A 16,087-nucleotide genomic window follows, 5' to 3' on the forward strand; every position below is an offset into this window, starting at 1 on the left:
GCAGACTGAAGCGGGAGGATTGGTTGAGCCCAGGAGTTTGGGATCAGCCTGGGCAACATAGACTTTTTGCAAATGCTAAAGTCAATAGTCAAATAAAAATGTGTATATATACCTTCAGTACCATTATAACACTGTTTAAAATAACAAAAATAAGGAACATTGACAAATATCATGTTAGTGTTCACATTTCCTCAGTTGTCTCAGGAATGTTTTTCCTACAATTTTCTTAAATCAAGATCTAATGAAGCTCATGCTGGCTTTAAAAAATACTAATACTTTATGATTAAAAAGGCAAGAATTTGATGAAAATAATTATTTGGCTTTAAAAGTCATACTATGTCAGCATCTAGTAATGAATATGACCCTCTTAGCACAAAGTCACTCCCTTCTGCCCTTCCAGATTGTTTCATTTCAGGAATTCTTCACAAACACAGTAAGCCATCTGTGAAAGTAGGAAAGAAGTGAAAAACCGAAGCTTCTTTTTGAAATTTTAAAATTTGTACACACTAAAGACATAGTCTCCAAAAAAAAAAAAACCCAACCAACCTGGACTGTGGGTTTATCTCTGGAGCATGGGTTTAGTGTGTGTGAGAGATCCCCAGCATCAAGACTAAAATCAAGACAAAATGACTCATGCAGACGAATGTCCACCCATACACACTAATGCCAACTTTGCTATGTCCAGGGAGTGCTTTGGAAAATGAAGCAGAGAACACATCTGTTTCGTATCATCACCCCATAGGGTAAGGATCAGCAGAAGTCTGTTGGGCATTTTGATAGTGAAGGACAGCAAACTTATGCATGGCTTAATTAAAGCCAAAGACGTCCAGCCTTTTAACAAATATTTTTGAAGTGTGCAGAAAACTTGAAACCAAGTGGAAAAAGAGATTTAGGTGGTCAGGCATGACATATAGTTTACGTGTGCACAACTTCAATCTGCTGCATTTACACTTGATAATGAAGTTTGCAGTAAGTTGCTGCCTCAGAGGCAGCTGAGAAATATGAATCAAAACCTGTGAATCAAAAGAGATGCAATCTATATATATATATATAAAACAAATAAAAAAATATATATATGAAAAACTACAGAGATAATATCATGAATTAAAACTACAGCTATGAAAAGAGGGCCCAGGTAAGTGCTGTTTACAAATGTGGCTGTTGGGACCAGACAAAAGACCGAGAAAGTGGTATTCGGGGAGGAGCTGGTTAAAACGCACCATGATGCACTAGAATCGCTTGAACAGATATATGAAAGGAAGCAATTGCTGGTTTTCTAAAAGGAGGAGTTTGTGCAAGGGCCTGGGCCCTGTTGGCAGTATAGACTGTGAAAGAAAGATAATGAAGATGCACAGATAAAGTAGGAGCTTTGAAAAGAGGTCACCCTCCCACCCCAAAGTCATTCTTTTTGGCCCATCCAACTTGTTTAACTCCAGGAATTCCTCACAAACAATCTGCTTTGGGTGGGCCTGCATTGTAGAGGGGGAGGCACAGATCTGACATAGTTCAGAGATGGTGTCTTTGACTTCTAGTGCTGGGATCAAACCACTCTAAACCAAAGCAACTTGGGGAAGAAAGGGTTTATTTTAGCTTACATATCCCCAGCGCAGTCAATCATGGAGTCGGAGCAGGAACCTGGATGCAGGAACTCATACAGAGACATGTGTGCTGTTACTGGTTTGCACCTCACTCTCATCATGCTTTTTCACAGAACCCAGGATGACCAGCCCAGGGATGGCACTGCCCACAATAGACTGGGCACTCCTACACCAATCAATCATTGAGAAGATGTACCACAGGCTTGCCCACAGGCCAATCTCGTGGGGCCGTTTCCTCAACTGAGGTTCCTTCTTCCGAAATGACTCTCTCAACTTGTGGCAAGTTGCCATAAAAATGAGCCAGCACAGATGGTTTCTTCAGGACTTAATGCACAGGAGGCAGGGGCTCCAAATAATGGAGCGGGATCTGGAGGCACACACCTGGGATCCCAGCTCTCTGGAGGATGAGGCAGGAGGGCCACACGTTAGAATCTGGGCTACATACTGAGGCGCTATCTAAACAAGTGCAGATAAAAAACCCACAGGCTTGAGTTGGGAAGTAGATGCAAACCCTGAGGAGAAACAGCAAGGGGCAGAGAGAAGTATGAGAGCAAAGTATAATTACCTTATATGATTTAATATATACATATATGAAATGTCACAATGTACTCTATTGCTTTGCATACAGATACACACACATGTGTGGGGGGGTGTTGAGTACTTGCTGCCAAGACGGACAACTTGAGTTCCATCTCCAATATCCACTTGATGGAATGAGAGGATCAACTCTCACAAGTTGTCCTCTGACATCCACAGGCACCCTATAGCACCCATGTACCCCTTCCCAGGATAAACAAACAAACGAATAAATATAACTGCTGTGGGAGCTCCTTCAGCCCAGAGCCTTTAAGCTATTGCCCACTTTGGGCGTGGTCACGTGTACTATTTATGCAGATGTAAAAGCATGCACGGCCCCTGGGCTGCTGGATGCGGTTCCAGTTCCCCGCTCACACAGAGGACTTCTGCTCTGTGAGTCTACCCTTAAATAAAGAAACCTTTATTCTACTCCATCCTGAGCTAGTGTGGGCCTATTTTATTATAATCTGCAACGCATACCATTGAGAAAAGAGAGGCTCCTGGGAGCTACTCCCCAGAGAAATACCAAGGAGGTAACTATCAGAATTCCCTTGGCATGTCTTCTAGCTCAGGTTCAAGAAACCCCAAAGCCAAGCTTGCTGCACAGCCTGGGGAGGGACATGGGACAGTGCAGAGCTTAGCAGGCACTTGCTGCTCAAGAGTAGCACATTACTGCCACCTGGGGGCTGTGCCTATAAACTGTGATGGCAGCTTTATGAAAACCCATTTGGAAAGGACATAACCGAGAGGACATGACCCCTCCTCCCTTCACTAACATCCTGTTCATTTGTTCATATTCATTCATATATTCATTCAAGAAACTTTGGTTTAGTAGCTATAGTGTGTGCTGAATACCAGGGATACTTTAATGAGCAAAGCCACATGCATCCCTAAAGCAAACTGGATTTCAGTGTAGCTGTAGAGGTGTGTGTTGGAGGGAGGGCTTGAACCAAGGGTCTTGCACCTGCCAGGCAAATGCTCTACCACTGAGTACTTCCAACCTCTAATCATTTCAGTGCAGAAGCTGCCATTAGGGGAAGTTGGATGATGCAGCAAGAGCAGGTCACGGGGAATCTCACTGGTTACGGAGGAGGGCGAAAAGTTTTCGGAGATGTAGTTCTTAAACCAAAAAGTGAAGGTTTGGTGGAAATTCGGCAGAAGCTAGCTGTTCTGAAAAATACAAAGAGCACAAATCCAGGTAAAGGAGAACCCATCTTTTGAAGTCTTCTGCCCTCTAAGATACAAGGCATTGGAGAGACTTAAGCCCTTCACATGGGAAGTTCCTCCAAAGGTCTTCACTTCTGCAACGCCCTGTAATCTAAAATGAAAAGCGCATCTCTAAAAGAAAGATACAAAATAAAGATAACAATTAGAACAACCACAGAAATTAGGAAACTAGGAAACCTAGAAATAAGAGACCTATATATCCCCATATCCTAAAAGGACATCTTATATCTGGAAATTAGACTGCCCATTCAGAATGGGATAAATGCAAATAAACAAAGATGATGCATTCAAAACACTGTGCTTCAATTCATTTATTATGTTAAAGAATAAAGCCATTTTTACTTTTTGTTTTTTCTTTCCAGAAAGAAATTTTACCTTATATCCTAGGCTGGCCTCAAATTTATGATCGATTCCCTTGTCTCAGCTTTCCAAGTGTTGGGATTACAAGCCTGCCTAACCATGTTTGTTTTGAAGTGGACCAGTTAATTGTTGTCCTGCACATTGATTTGGACAGCTTGAATACCGTGCCTTAGATCTTCTAACACCTTAGTTCTGGATAAAAATCAAAATACCAAAATCTGCCTTTCAGATTCTTCACCAGTGAAACAAATGGGAAGATTGGGCTCAGAGACTGGGGATGTAGCTCACTGCTAGAGTGCTTCTCTCGAATGTACAGAACCCTGGATTCCATCCCTAGCAACGGCAGAAAAAAAATAATAGCTCCATCCAGAGAGAACATTTTGCATTACCACTTGAAAAGCACTTCAATTAGAGTCTGGTGCACAGAAAGCACATAATATATAGTCCTCTTCTTACCCGCTTATGGAAGGAGCTAGGGAAATTGGCATCAGACTGATAGAACCCTGAGGTTTTCAATACAGAATTGTGCTCCATAGATGCCCTACAAATTGCCTGGCTTGTAGAATACACACACACACACACACACACACACACACACACACACACACACACACACGAAGAAACTGTCTCTGTAGCCCATACATGTAAAAGATTCCCCGCCCCCATCTCTCTAAGGTCTTGCTGTCTAGCCCAGGCTGACCTCAAATTCCCGATCCTTTTACCCAAGCCTTCTCAGTGCCGGGACTTCAGGTGTGTGCCACCACACACAGGAAATTATCTCGTCCCTGCCTGACTAAAATGGCGTTCCCTGTTTTTAAATAAAAGCTAATGTATGCAGCAGTAGACAGCTTTAATTCTCTTGATCAATCTATCATATTTCTCATATGCTTGCCCATTAATCTTTCTTCCGCCCTGGAGAAGCAAACGGAACACCCCCTGCCCGTGACAGCTGAAATCGGAGGAAGGACTGGAGATTGCAATATCTCTCGGCTGCTAAATTTCCTGGATTTGATCACCGTCCTGGAGTCACCTACAAACATATCCCTTTACCTAGGAGATATACAGACTCCGAGAACTGAAGCGGCATGATATATGAAACTTGTCTATGCACCGCTTTGAGCAGAACCTTGATATGAAAACGGGGAGACGGAGCGATAAATCTGTCAGCTTGCTCAAAATTGATGAGGTTTGGACAGACACGTGGAGATTCCTTGAAGCTCACCAGTAATTTTGAAATTAATTCCTAAGCCCAGTGTTATAAAGACTCTGCCTGTCTGTGAGTTGAGACTACTTTGTCACATTTACTCTGTTCTGTTTCTCTCACGGACTCACTTTTTCCTTGTCTTTCACTTCTTAACCGATATTGGCTGAGAGTGCTCCGTGCCAGGGCCAGAGCTGAGCACTGTGGATATGGCCCAGAAGAAGCTCGGCTGCCTATGCTTGTATCTCCCGGAACTACCTGTAGCATGAATTTCTAATTGATCTTAATAATAAAAACCCTGAGTCACATATTAGGGGTTGAAAATGGGAAGATTAGAGAAACAGAGCAGCCAGCCACTAGTTCTTACCTCTACTAATGCTCAATAGGCAAGATCCTGTCTCTACGAATCCTCAGATTGAATGTGGTGAGCTCCTGTCTCCTCCTACCTTCTATTCCTCTCTCCGCCCAGCCATATCCCTTCCAGTCTCCATCTCCCTCATGTGGAGATTAAAGGTGTGTGCCTCCCAAGTACTGGGATTAAAGGTGTGAGCCACCACTGCCTGCCTCTGTTTCTCTTTTTGACTGGTTCAGTCTTGTGTAGCCCAGGGTGGCCTTGAACGCACAGAGATCCGTCTACCTCTGCCTCCTGAGTGCCAGGATTGAAGGTGTGTGCCCCCACTGCTTGGCCTCTATGGCTAACTAGTGGCTTAGCTCTGCACACTGATCTTCAGGCAAGCTTTATTTGTTAGATTATAAATAAAATATCACCACAGGTACCTGTGACAATCCAATTATTCAAAAATTTTTCATGCTAATAAATGAGACCCCCTATGGAGGAAGAATGGGTGTGAGGGGAGGCGGCTTGACAGTACTTAGCTGACATTTCTGGACCTGGCAAATGGCTGCGCAATCTACAGTTACAATAATACAAAGGGCAGCGAGCCAAAGAGACGAACGCTCCTTTATGAAAAGCCTGTCAGCGGAGAGGAAGGGCACGGAAGCCTGCACGAGCATTTGACAAGTTGTTCTGTCTGCTCTCTTAAATGTCACAGCGCTCTGGAAAGAGATTGCCTGGGTTTGAATGACAGCTGCTGGGTCCCAGAGATATTACTGCGAAGGAAGAAAGAGTAATTTGGTGCCTTGGGGGAGGCTGGACTCAATTATCAGAAGTCCAGCCAATGCCTCCAACCCGGGGCCCCAGCTCCTGTAGTGCTACAACACTTACCCTTTATCTTCCCTAGCTAAATGCACTGATATGCATAGTCATGGCAACCACTTGCTGCAGGGTTTCAGTCCTGAGAACAGAAACTCCAAAAAGAATCACACCAGTTTCTACAGTAGGATTTGCCTTACAATCTAGATGAGAAAAGCTGAGGAGCCGAGCCACTAACATGCATCCCCCTCAAAACAGCCATTTATCATGAAAATGGACTTTAAGGTCCAGTTAAGGATGAAATTATGAATCCTAGTACCTAAAATGCAATAAGCCTTCAACATATTGCTTATTGCTCTTATCATCATATACACGTGGACTGGGTAAGGAAAACATGTAGCATACATGAGGACATTGGATAATTTTCTTCAGGGCATTTTCATGGGCAGGTACAGGGATCAAAATGGAAGGGTATAAGTACTGGATGGGGTTTTTTTTTTGCCTATTTCAGAGGTCTGATAATTTGATCACCTAATATTTTAAATAGTCACTACTAAAATGTAGTACGTGTATTTTATTTACTCATTAATAGGATCATAGTTCTGATTACTATGAGACTTCATAGTGTTTTCATCTTTATTATCTCATCTGACCCTTATAATAATCCAATGAAATATCTGTTGTTAGTGACTCTGTTTTATAGATGAGGGAACTGGTCTATCCCGATCTATGGGTGGAGAGTTTTGTGTGTGTGTATAGGTGATGTCTGTTCATATATGTGTGCTTTCACATTTGAGAGCTTGTGTGAACATGTGTGCATGTACCCATGGAAGCCAAAGTTGCCATCATGTGTCTTCTTACATCTACACTATATTTTATTTTAGGCGGTGTCTCTTGCTGTACCCAGATTTTGCCGTTTCTGCTAGTTTAGTTAGCTGGTTTGCCCAGAAATCTCTACTTTTGTCTCCTTAGTGCTGGGATTTTCTTAAGAACTTTAAGTTTTGTTCCCATTCGATTTATTTATTTATTTATTAAAGATTTCTGCCTCCTCCCTGCCACCGCCTCCCAAAATGTTTATTTATTTATTATATATAAAATATTCTGTCTGTGTGTATGCCTGCAGGCCAGAAGAGGGCACCAGACCACATTACAGATGGATGTGAGCCACCATGTGGTTGCTGGGAATTGAACTCAGGACCTTTGGAAGAGCAGGCAGTGCTCTTAACCTCTGAGCCATCTTTCCAACGCCCCCATTTGAATTTTTAAAATGGTTTTTATTGAGCTATATATTTTTCTCTGTTCCCCTCCCTTCCTCTCCCCACCCCTTCTATCCTCTCCCATGGTCCCCATGCTCCCAATTTACTCAGGAGAGCTTGTCTTTCTCTATTTCTCATGTAGATTAGATCTATGTATGTCACCCTTAGAGTCTTCTTTGTTGTCTAGGTTCTCTGGGATTGTGAACTGTAGGCTGGCTTTTCTTTGCTTTATGTCTAAAAGCCACTTATGAATGAGTACATATTATACTTGTCCTTTTGGGTCTGAGTTTTGTCCCTAAGTATGATGTTTTTTAGATCCATCCATTTGCCCACAAATTCCAACATGTCATTTTTTCTGCTGTGTAATACTCCATTGTATAAATGTACCACATTTTCTTTATCCATTCTTCGGTCAGGGAGCATTTAGGTTGTTTCCAGGTTCTGGCCATGACAAACAAAGCTGCTATGAACATAGTTGAGCACATGTCCTTGTGGCATGATTGAGCATACTATGGATATATACCCAAAAGTGGTATTGCTGGGTTTTTAGGTAGGTTGTTTCCTAATTTTCTGAGAAAACACCAAACTAATATCCAAAGCAGCTGGACCAGTTTGCATTCCCACTAGCAATGGAGGAATGTTCCATTTACCCCACAACCTCTCCAGCATAAGTTGTCATCAGTGTTTTTGATCTTGGCCATTCTGACAGGTGTAAGATGGAATCTTAGAGTTGTTTTGATTTGCATTTCTCTGATGACTAAGGATGTTGAGCATTTCCTTAAGTGTCTTTCAGCCATTTTAGATTCTTTTGTTGAGAGTTCTCTATTTAGGTCTGCAACTTATAAATACCTTCAGTAATGTAGCAGGGTACAAGATTAACTCGAAAAAATCAGTAGACCTCCTTTACACAGATAATAAACGGGTTGAAAACGAAATCAGAGGAACATCACCCTTCACAATAGTCACAAATAACATAGAATCTCTTGGAATAACTCTAAGACCTGTATGGCAAGAACTTTAAATCTTTGAAGAAAGAAATTGAAGAAGACACCAGAAAAGGAAAAGATCTCCCATGCTCTTGGGTAGGTAGAATTAGCATAGTAAAAATGGCAATCTTCCCAATAGCAATCTACAGATTCGATGCAATGCCTATCAAAATCCCAGCAAAATTCTTCACAGACCTCGAAAGAATGGTACTCAACTTCATATGGAAAAGCAAAATTCCCAGGATGGCCAAAACAATACTGTACAATAAAAGAACTTCTGAAGGCAATCCCTGCCTTCAAACTCTACTATGGAGCTACAGTACTGAAAACAGCCTGGTATTGGCATAAAAACAGACAGTGCTGGGATTATAGATCACTGCCACCACTGCCTGGCTCTCTGCTGGGTGCTGAATACCTCCCAGCACCATGAATGGGAATTTTGGAAGTGTTTGGCCCTGTAATTTCATAGTAAATAAATCCCAAAGGTTACTTAAGCTTCTGCCATCTCAGTCTATGCAACTCAGTCGAGAAAGTGGCCTGGTCTCTATTTTCTGTAGTGTTAACAATGCAGATTTAATTGGACTTTACCTGGTTGCCCTCTACCACACTCCTGTGTCCAAAGCTCTAGGGTATGGAACTGGGTATGGAAGTTGTGAAGAGCAGCTTCCTAATGAGGTATGGTTTCCCGTGTTCTCCTGTGAGGCATACACTTCCTCTGACTTGGAAATTATTTTGTAGACCTGGAAATTAATTTGTAAATTAAAAAAAAAAAAAATTTTTTTTTAAAGTGGTTCGTTTCTGTGTGGGTTTGTGCGCCTTAGTGCAGTGCCCATGTCGACCAGAAGAGGGCATCTGATTCCAACTGTGGTAACTTCCAAGGACACAAGAGATTTGGGTTCCCTCTTCAAGGATACATTCTCACTATGCAAATCTACCTGTATACAAAGTGCTTGGGTTTTCGGATGGATTCCTCCACATTAAGTCACAAATGTTATAGTCTGGGTTTGCATATTCTCCAAAGCCCACGGTTTAAAAGCTGGTCCTTGACTTACAGCATTACTGAGAGGTGGTGAAACATTTAGTAGACAAGGCCTAGTGGACAGAAGTTAGGCCATTGGGGGTAATGATCTTGGAGTTATGATCCTTCTCCTCTCTCTTAGTGATTGCCAGGATATCTGCCTTCACTAGAGCACGAATCAGTATACTTCTTTCCTGGTGTCTTAATTGGTAGATGATCATTTGATTTGAGTTTCACTTGGGGGGTTAATATTAATATGTCGCTATGAGAATTATTATACAAGTTGTGTGTCGGTGTTCACCTAGGAGTTAGATTGCTGCACCATTCAGTAATCCTATGCTTAACTCTGAGGAAATTCCAGACTGTCTTCCAAAGTGAGTATGCCATTTTCCACTCCTATCAGCATTCATTTCTCCGTATCTCGGCAATGTTTTGTCCAATCTTAAACTGGATCATCTGTCTTTTTATTATTGAGCTGTAACATACTTATACATTGAGATAAAAAATCTCTTATTTTCGCATACATTTTCTTTTAGCTGTGGGCTGCCTTTTACTTTTCTGGACAGTGTCCTGAAATATACAAAAGATTTTTGTTTGTTATTTATACTTTGGTGTTATGTCTATGCATGCTTTGCCTAACTCAAGGATATATAGATTTACTTCTCTGGTTTCCTCTAGAAGTGTTATAACTTTTGCTCTTGTACTTAGATAACTTAGATATAGTACCCATTTTCAGTTGGTTTTTCAACATGGTGGGAAGTCGTGGTCCAAATTATCATCATTATCCTTATTATTTTGCAAGTGTATGTGCATAGACTATTTTTTCCTTACTGAATGCTCTTGCTACCTATGTTAACAATCAATTGTACATAAATGTAGGGCTTTAGTTCCGGGCTCTATACTCTACCTCACTGATCTATCCTTATGCCTGGTCCTATTGTCTTGACTGCCATAGCCTGGGAGTAAGCTTTGACATTGGGAAGTCACTGTGACGACAAAGACGATCTTGAACTTCTGATAGTCTTGACTATACCTCTCAAGTGGGATTACAGGCATGTCTCGTCATAACCGGCCTAGACTGGGTTTTCTGTCACAAACACAAACACGAAGGAGGAAGAGAATGCAGGAAAGCACAGCACAAGAGTACAGGAATGTTTATAAGCACTAGTGACCCAGACCTGTTAAAAAAAAAGTATGCCTTAGAAAAATATGCAGCCTACAGTCCTTCATTGTCTGCTTTTCTGGCTCCTGGCCAGTCTCTAGAGCTCTTAAGCCACGGCATGGTTCCTTAGTGGGACAAGGGCTCATAACTCCAGGATTCTGGGGGCTTACAGTATCAGGAATCGCTTCCAGCTGCTGTAGCTGCAACAGCAGCTTGATGTCCGGGCCCAGAAGCTCAGGTTTTATCAGCCCTTAGTGTTACCAGCTCAGTCTCCTGTATCTGTGACAAAGACCACAAGTCGGCAATACACGACCACCCAGGGAAGCATTTATTAGGCTGGATGCTGTCAATCCAGGAAAATACCCCAGAGAAACCTCCGGTGTTAAGCTGACAAAACAGAAAAAGGCTGATGCTATGGGTAGAAAAGGCACATGACACACCCCTCCCTGAAGTATAATTCTACCAACCACAGTCTTGCATATTCAAAGCTCTCAGTTCTACCGTTCATGAACTTTACATAGGCAATGACCGCAGGATCTGTTTAGGAAACTATTAAGAGCTCCCTCATTAAGGCAGACGTAGAAGGGAAGGATCTGACAGTTGTCATCCCAGGAAACTGATAGCTTACACCGAACAAACTTTAAAAGATGCTTATGATACAGATGAAAGAAATGAACATTTCTGTAGTAATATCCAACAATGTTTAACCTGGACATCGTGGTCCATGCCTGTAATAGCGATAATATGGAGGCTGAGATAGGAGGATTGTCCCTAGCTTCAGATCAGCCTGGGCTATGATGGAAGTTCCAGACCAGCCTGGGATATAGTATGAGGGAGACCCTGTCTCAAAACAACAATAACGACAAAGCAAACAAACAAAATAAAAATAAAACGAAACTAACCCTAACCACGTGCCCTTAGGGAGAGCTGGGCCCTTCTGATAATTTAAACCTTAGAATCAGCTACATCATCCGTTAAAATTATAAAACACAAAAGCATGCCCTACGCTCCGAAGTAAACCAGAATCCCCAGAGACTGGATCCAAGAATCTGCCTGTGTTCCTATCAAGATCCAAAAAAATGTTTTGTTTTGTTTCCCATATACATTGAACCAGGGTCTCATGTACATCGCAGGCTGATCTTGAACTACCTACGTAGCTAAAGCAGGTCCTTAATTCCTGATCCTCCTAGCCGCCACCCCCCCTCCAAGTGCGGCTATAGCAAGCATTAACCACCACAGGTAGCTTCAAAACCGCTTTCAACAGGGTCTTAAGTAGCTCAGACTGGCCTCGAATTTCTGACTCACTTGCCCCTCCCTCCGTAGAGAGCTGGACTGCAGATGTACGTCACCCTACCAAGCAATTCTGAGGCAGCCAGCTAAAGAGCCTCATACCAACCCCCTTTTAATGTTTTTACCTGATTTGGGTTCTACCTTGTCGTACATACACATCTGGCCTCAAGACACAATACTGAGCCAAGGGAGAAAGGAAGAGGCAGAAGGCAAGGGTGGAGGGAGTCACAAACTCTGGGGTACAATGCAAATTGGCCCTCTAAACTAGCCCGGCAGCGCTGGCTGCAGAGGCCTGTTGCGTCTTTTCCCCCTTCTTCTCCCCCGCTACCCCTCCTTTAGCCTCTCCCCCTAGCCCGACCCTTGGGCTAGGAACCGCCCCCACATTCCACTGATTGGCTCTCTTGGCCCGCTCGTCACACTCTTTTGTGTGTCGGTAGGCAGCTGATAAAAGCGCTGCAGTGGACCTGGGAACTGCGCAGCTTGAATTCGGTTACCTCTGGGTAGGTGGCTGGGTGAAGCAGCTCTTTCTGGTAGCTTCGGGTCGCTTAGCGGCTCTGGAAGCACCAGCCCTTTTTCTCCTTCAGGGTAACCGGACTGAAAGGCCGATTCCGTAGCTGAAGGCGTTGCAACAGCTGCTGGCCAGAGGCAGATCGCAGGTAAAACAAAAAACAAACAAACAAACAAAAAATAAACAAAAACGGGGTGGGGGTGGGGGGACGCGAGTCCTTGGTAAGGAGGTGGGAGAAAGGGGGGCGGGGAAGCCCGCGGGTCCTAGGTGGCTCCTGCCTTGAAGAATCAGCAATTGCGAAGCGGAGGAAGGAGCATTTGCATGGCCTGAGTGCTTTGGAAGACACCTGGAAGATGACACTTGGTAGGATTTGCCTGGCTTGGGAAGGGGTTGAGGGAAGAGGCCACCTGGAAGATGAGGGAGAAGGAATTATGTTTGCCTCGAACCCCCTATGCATCTCCTCTAATTTCCCTGGGCACTGTGGGGGTGGGTGTGTCCAATTCATGTTCCCTTTCTCAGTAGCAGCTCATCAAAGCGGAAATCTGAACTTGAATTCGGTGCAGCTGATTGTTGGAGCTGGGTAGGCTAATAATGGTGTCTTGGGGTGCAATGCGTGTCTGGGGGGGTTATCGTTTTAGATTGTTTAGAAGGTTCGAGAGGGAATTTTCTGCTTGGTGACAGCAGAAGGGGGCGGGAGAAGAGGGAGGGGGAGGGTGCATCAAGATGACGATGACGATGGAGTCCGTTTCTGACATTTCCCTTCTCTGATGTGGCGCAGTTCTGATGTCCTGAGCTCCAGGATCTGTGAGCCCCTGTGGACCGAGATCTACCGTACCCTGGAGGCCAGCTTTCTCCTGGAAGGACACAGGTTGCAGAGGCTAGAAATACAGGCTCACTCCAGCGTCCTAGCTAGTATGTAAGCATCTGAGAAATCACGGGGTGGAGGGTGGGGGTAATGGTCTGGGAGCTTTGAGGGGGGGCAGTGTGGTTAAGATCAGAGATCGTGAGATCTCCTTTTAACCCCTGTGAATTTGCTTTGAGAGCCCGACCTCAGTTCCACACAGTGTTAAATCTACAGTCGAAGCAACAGTTGCCCTGCCTCTCCCAGGACTGGCAGGAGGGTATGGATGTCGTGACTATAAAAAGCACTCCGTTAGTATAGAAAGATCAGCTAGCTCCAGGGGGCTACAATTGCTCTCCTCCCCAGTATTTTAAGGACGACAGTGGAGAGATGTATGGGCTATTGAGGTGCGATAATTACAACTCTAGCCTGTTCCTTTATTAATCCCTCTCTCGCTTTATTACTTGCAGCCCCTACTGAGATTGGAGCCTGCCGCGTGACTGAAGAAAAAGCGATTTTTCTAAAACTTCCTGTGCGTCACATATTAAGATATCCTATCGCCCTTGTCAGCCATGACTAGCCTCCTTTCACGTTTGGCTAACAGCCGGGGGCAGAACCCACCCTTGCCCCCTTGGGCTCATACCATGATGAGGTCCCTGGGCAGGAGTCTCGGTCCGCTAATGGCCAGCATGGCAGAGAGAAACATGAGGATGTTCTCTGGGAGGGTAGAGCTAACTCAGGGGGAAGAAACCTTTGAAAACTGGCTGAGCCAAGTTACTGGGGTCCTGCCTGATTGGCATATGTCTGAGCAGGAAAAGGTCAAGCGCCTAATGAAAACCCTTAGGGGCCCTGCCCGGGAGGTCATGCGTTTGCTCCATGCTTCCAATCCCGGCCTAAATGTGGCGGAATTTTTGCGGGTGATGAAACTGGTCTTTGGAGAGTCTGAGAGCAGTGTGATAGCCCATGGTAAATTTTTCAACATGGTTCAATCAGGTGGAGAGAAAACATCCCTGTATATGATCCGGTTGGAGTCGCAGTTGCAGAATGCTATCCAGGCAGGGGTCTTTGCTGAGGAGGAGGCAAACAAGGCTCGCCTGCACCAGCTCCTGGTAGGGGCTGAGCTTAGTAGAGACCTTCGACACAGGCTTAAGGGGCTTCTCAGGATGTATGCAAATGATCCAGAGAGCCTTCCCGATTTCCTGGAGGTAATCAGGATGATAAGGGAGGAGGAGGATTGGGAGGAAACTTATCGTAAACACAAGCGGCCCAGAAGATCTGAGCCAGTGTTGGAGAGGGCACCCAGTCCAGTGGCATTTCAGCCCCCCCCACCAATAATGATCAACAATACTGACGGCGATGTGATAGAGATAGATGACTCTCCGGAGGATGATTCAGATGACGATGTGATCTTGGTGGAGCCCGAGGACCCACCACTGCCATACCCAAGTGCCGCCCCAGATGTAGGCAGGGCTGTTCCCGAGGACCAAGTGGTGGTCATTGAGTCCCCCCCCATTCCTGAGATTGAGGCTCCTTCCACCAGCAGTGGTTCTGGGCGTCCGAACAATAGTTTGGGGGAGGTGCGTAGAACCAGGAAGCGGAGACATGCAGGTCGCTGCCCCGTTTGTGGCGAGGAGGGCCACTCCGAAGAAAACTGTGAGGCAGCAAGAGCCCCCCCGGCTTATGAGGTTGTCGCCGTGCAGGAGGTGCCCCCACCTGAGGAACCAAGGGCAAGAGAGGCTATTTTTGGGCCCTTTTTCTTCTGTGAACCACAGTAAGATGCTCTCCTCCAGCCTCGAATTAACCCTTCCCTGTATTCAGAGTTCAATGACAGAGAAGTTGGGGGGACAGACTTGTAAATGCATGAAGAAATCCACAAAGTGGCTTTCTTTTGCGGGTAGAGAAAGGGTCTTCAACACCAGGACAGTAGAGAGAAATGGCCTGATCCATCTGTGGCCCTGTTCCCTTTCCCCACTGCCTGAATCTACTTGCTGTGTGCACCCATCCCCTTGGTGAACTTACTCTCTTTGTGAAAGTGCTATTGTCCTCTGCTCAAGCTTCAAGTAGAAAAAAAGCTATGTAACAAAGTAAAAATTATCCAGAACTCTCTACCCTGTGTACCAATTATCAGCCCTCTGGTGACTATCCTGCTAAATACTTCTCTGTACCTATGTTCCTAGATCGGAATGTGTATAGACAAAAGTGATCGAATAGAAGTGTTGTTCTATATGCTGTATTTTTTCACCAAAATGTATGTTGTGGCCTTCTGTGTCAATAAATAAACACAATGTGTCAGCATCTACTTTAATGTCTCTGCGGTATTATTTTAGGAAGCCAAGGATAATATAGTGAGAAGGTATACAGGGGCAGAATCATAGTCTGAAGTGTTCTGTTTTTAATAAGCTTTTAACTTGCAGATGAGAAAAAAAGCCAGGCCTGGTGGCCTAGCTCTGTAGTGGCAGCTATCTGGGAGCCTGAGGCAGGCCGATCCTGAGTTCAAGGTCTCCTTGAGCAACAGAGTGAGCTCAAAGTCAGACTGTTAAAGTCACTTAGAGCTGTCTTAAAATTAAAAGAATTGGGGCTGTAACTCAATGACAGAGCACTTGGTGAGAAATGATAAAGATACAGGCTTAATCCCCAACACACACACACACACGTGCACACACACGCACACGAAGAAAGAAAACTAAATACAGAGGACTGGACTGTTTAGCAAGCATAAAGCTCCAGGTTCAATACCCACCACACACACACACACACACACACACACACACACACACACAAACGCACGCACACGAAGAAGGAAAAAGAAATACAGAACACTGTTTAGCATGCATAAAGCTCTAGGTTTAATTCCCACCACACACAGACACACAAAGATAAACAAACAAACCATCAAATAAATGCAGAGCAC

General features: G+C 44.4%; 1 protein-coding gene across 5 annotated transcripts; it reads left to right on the top strand.

Annotated features, from left to right (window-relative positions):
• Positions 1–12,252: 12,252 nt before the first annotated feature.
• On the top strand, positions 12,253–15,475 carry Zcchc12 (zinc finger CCHC-type containing 12). Of its 5 annotated transcripts, none has more exons than XM_050121944.1 (5): positions 12,253–12,327; positions 12,412–12,483; positions 12,858–12,915; positions 13,114–13,251; positions 13,647–15,475. In XM_050121944.1, the coding sequence occupies exon 5, from the start codon at positions 13,749–13,751 to the stop codon at positions 14,949–14,951; it is 1,203 nt and encodes a 400-aa protein (XP_049977901.1). In that variant the 5' UTR covers positions 12,253–12,327; positions 12,412–12,483; positions 12,858–12,915; positions 13,114–13,251; positions 13,647–13,748; the 3' UTR covers positions 14,952–15,475. The 5 variants fall into 5 exon arrangements, with proteins under 5 accessions (XP_049977901.1, XP_049977902.1, XP_049977904.1 ...); XM_050121945.1 differs by having other exon boundaries at positions 12,255–12,327; positions 12,855–12,915; XM_050121947.1 differs by lacking the exons at positions 12,253–12,327; positions 12,412–12,483 and adding an exon at positions 12,541–12,698 and having other exon boundaries at positions 12,855–12,915.
• The last annotated feature ends 612 nt before the right edge of the window (positions 15,476–16,087 follow it).

The sequence above is a fragment of the Alexandromys fortis genome, unplaced genomic scaffold, assembly GCF_014885135.2.
Source record: "Alexandromys fortis isolate MF-2015 unplaced genomic scaffold, M_Fortis_MF-2015_v1.1 scaffold_189, whole genome shotgun sequence".
NCBI classification, from domain to species: Eukaryota; Metazoa; Chordata; class Mammalia; order Rodentia; family Cricetidae; genus Alexandromys; species Alexandromys fortis.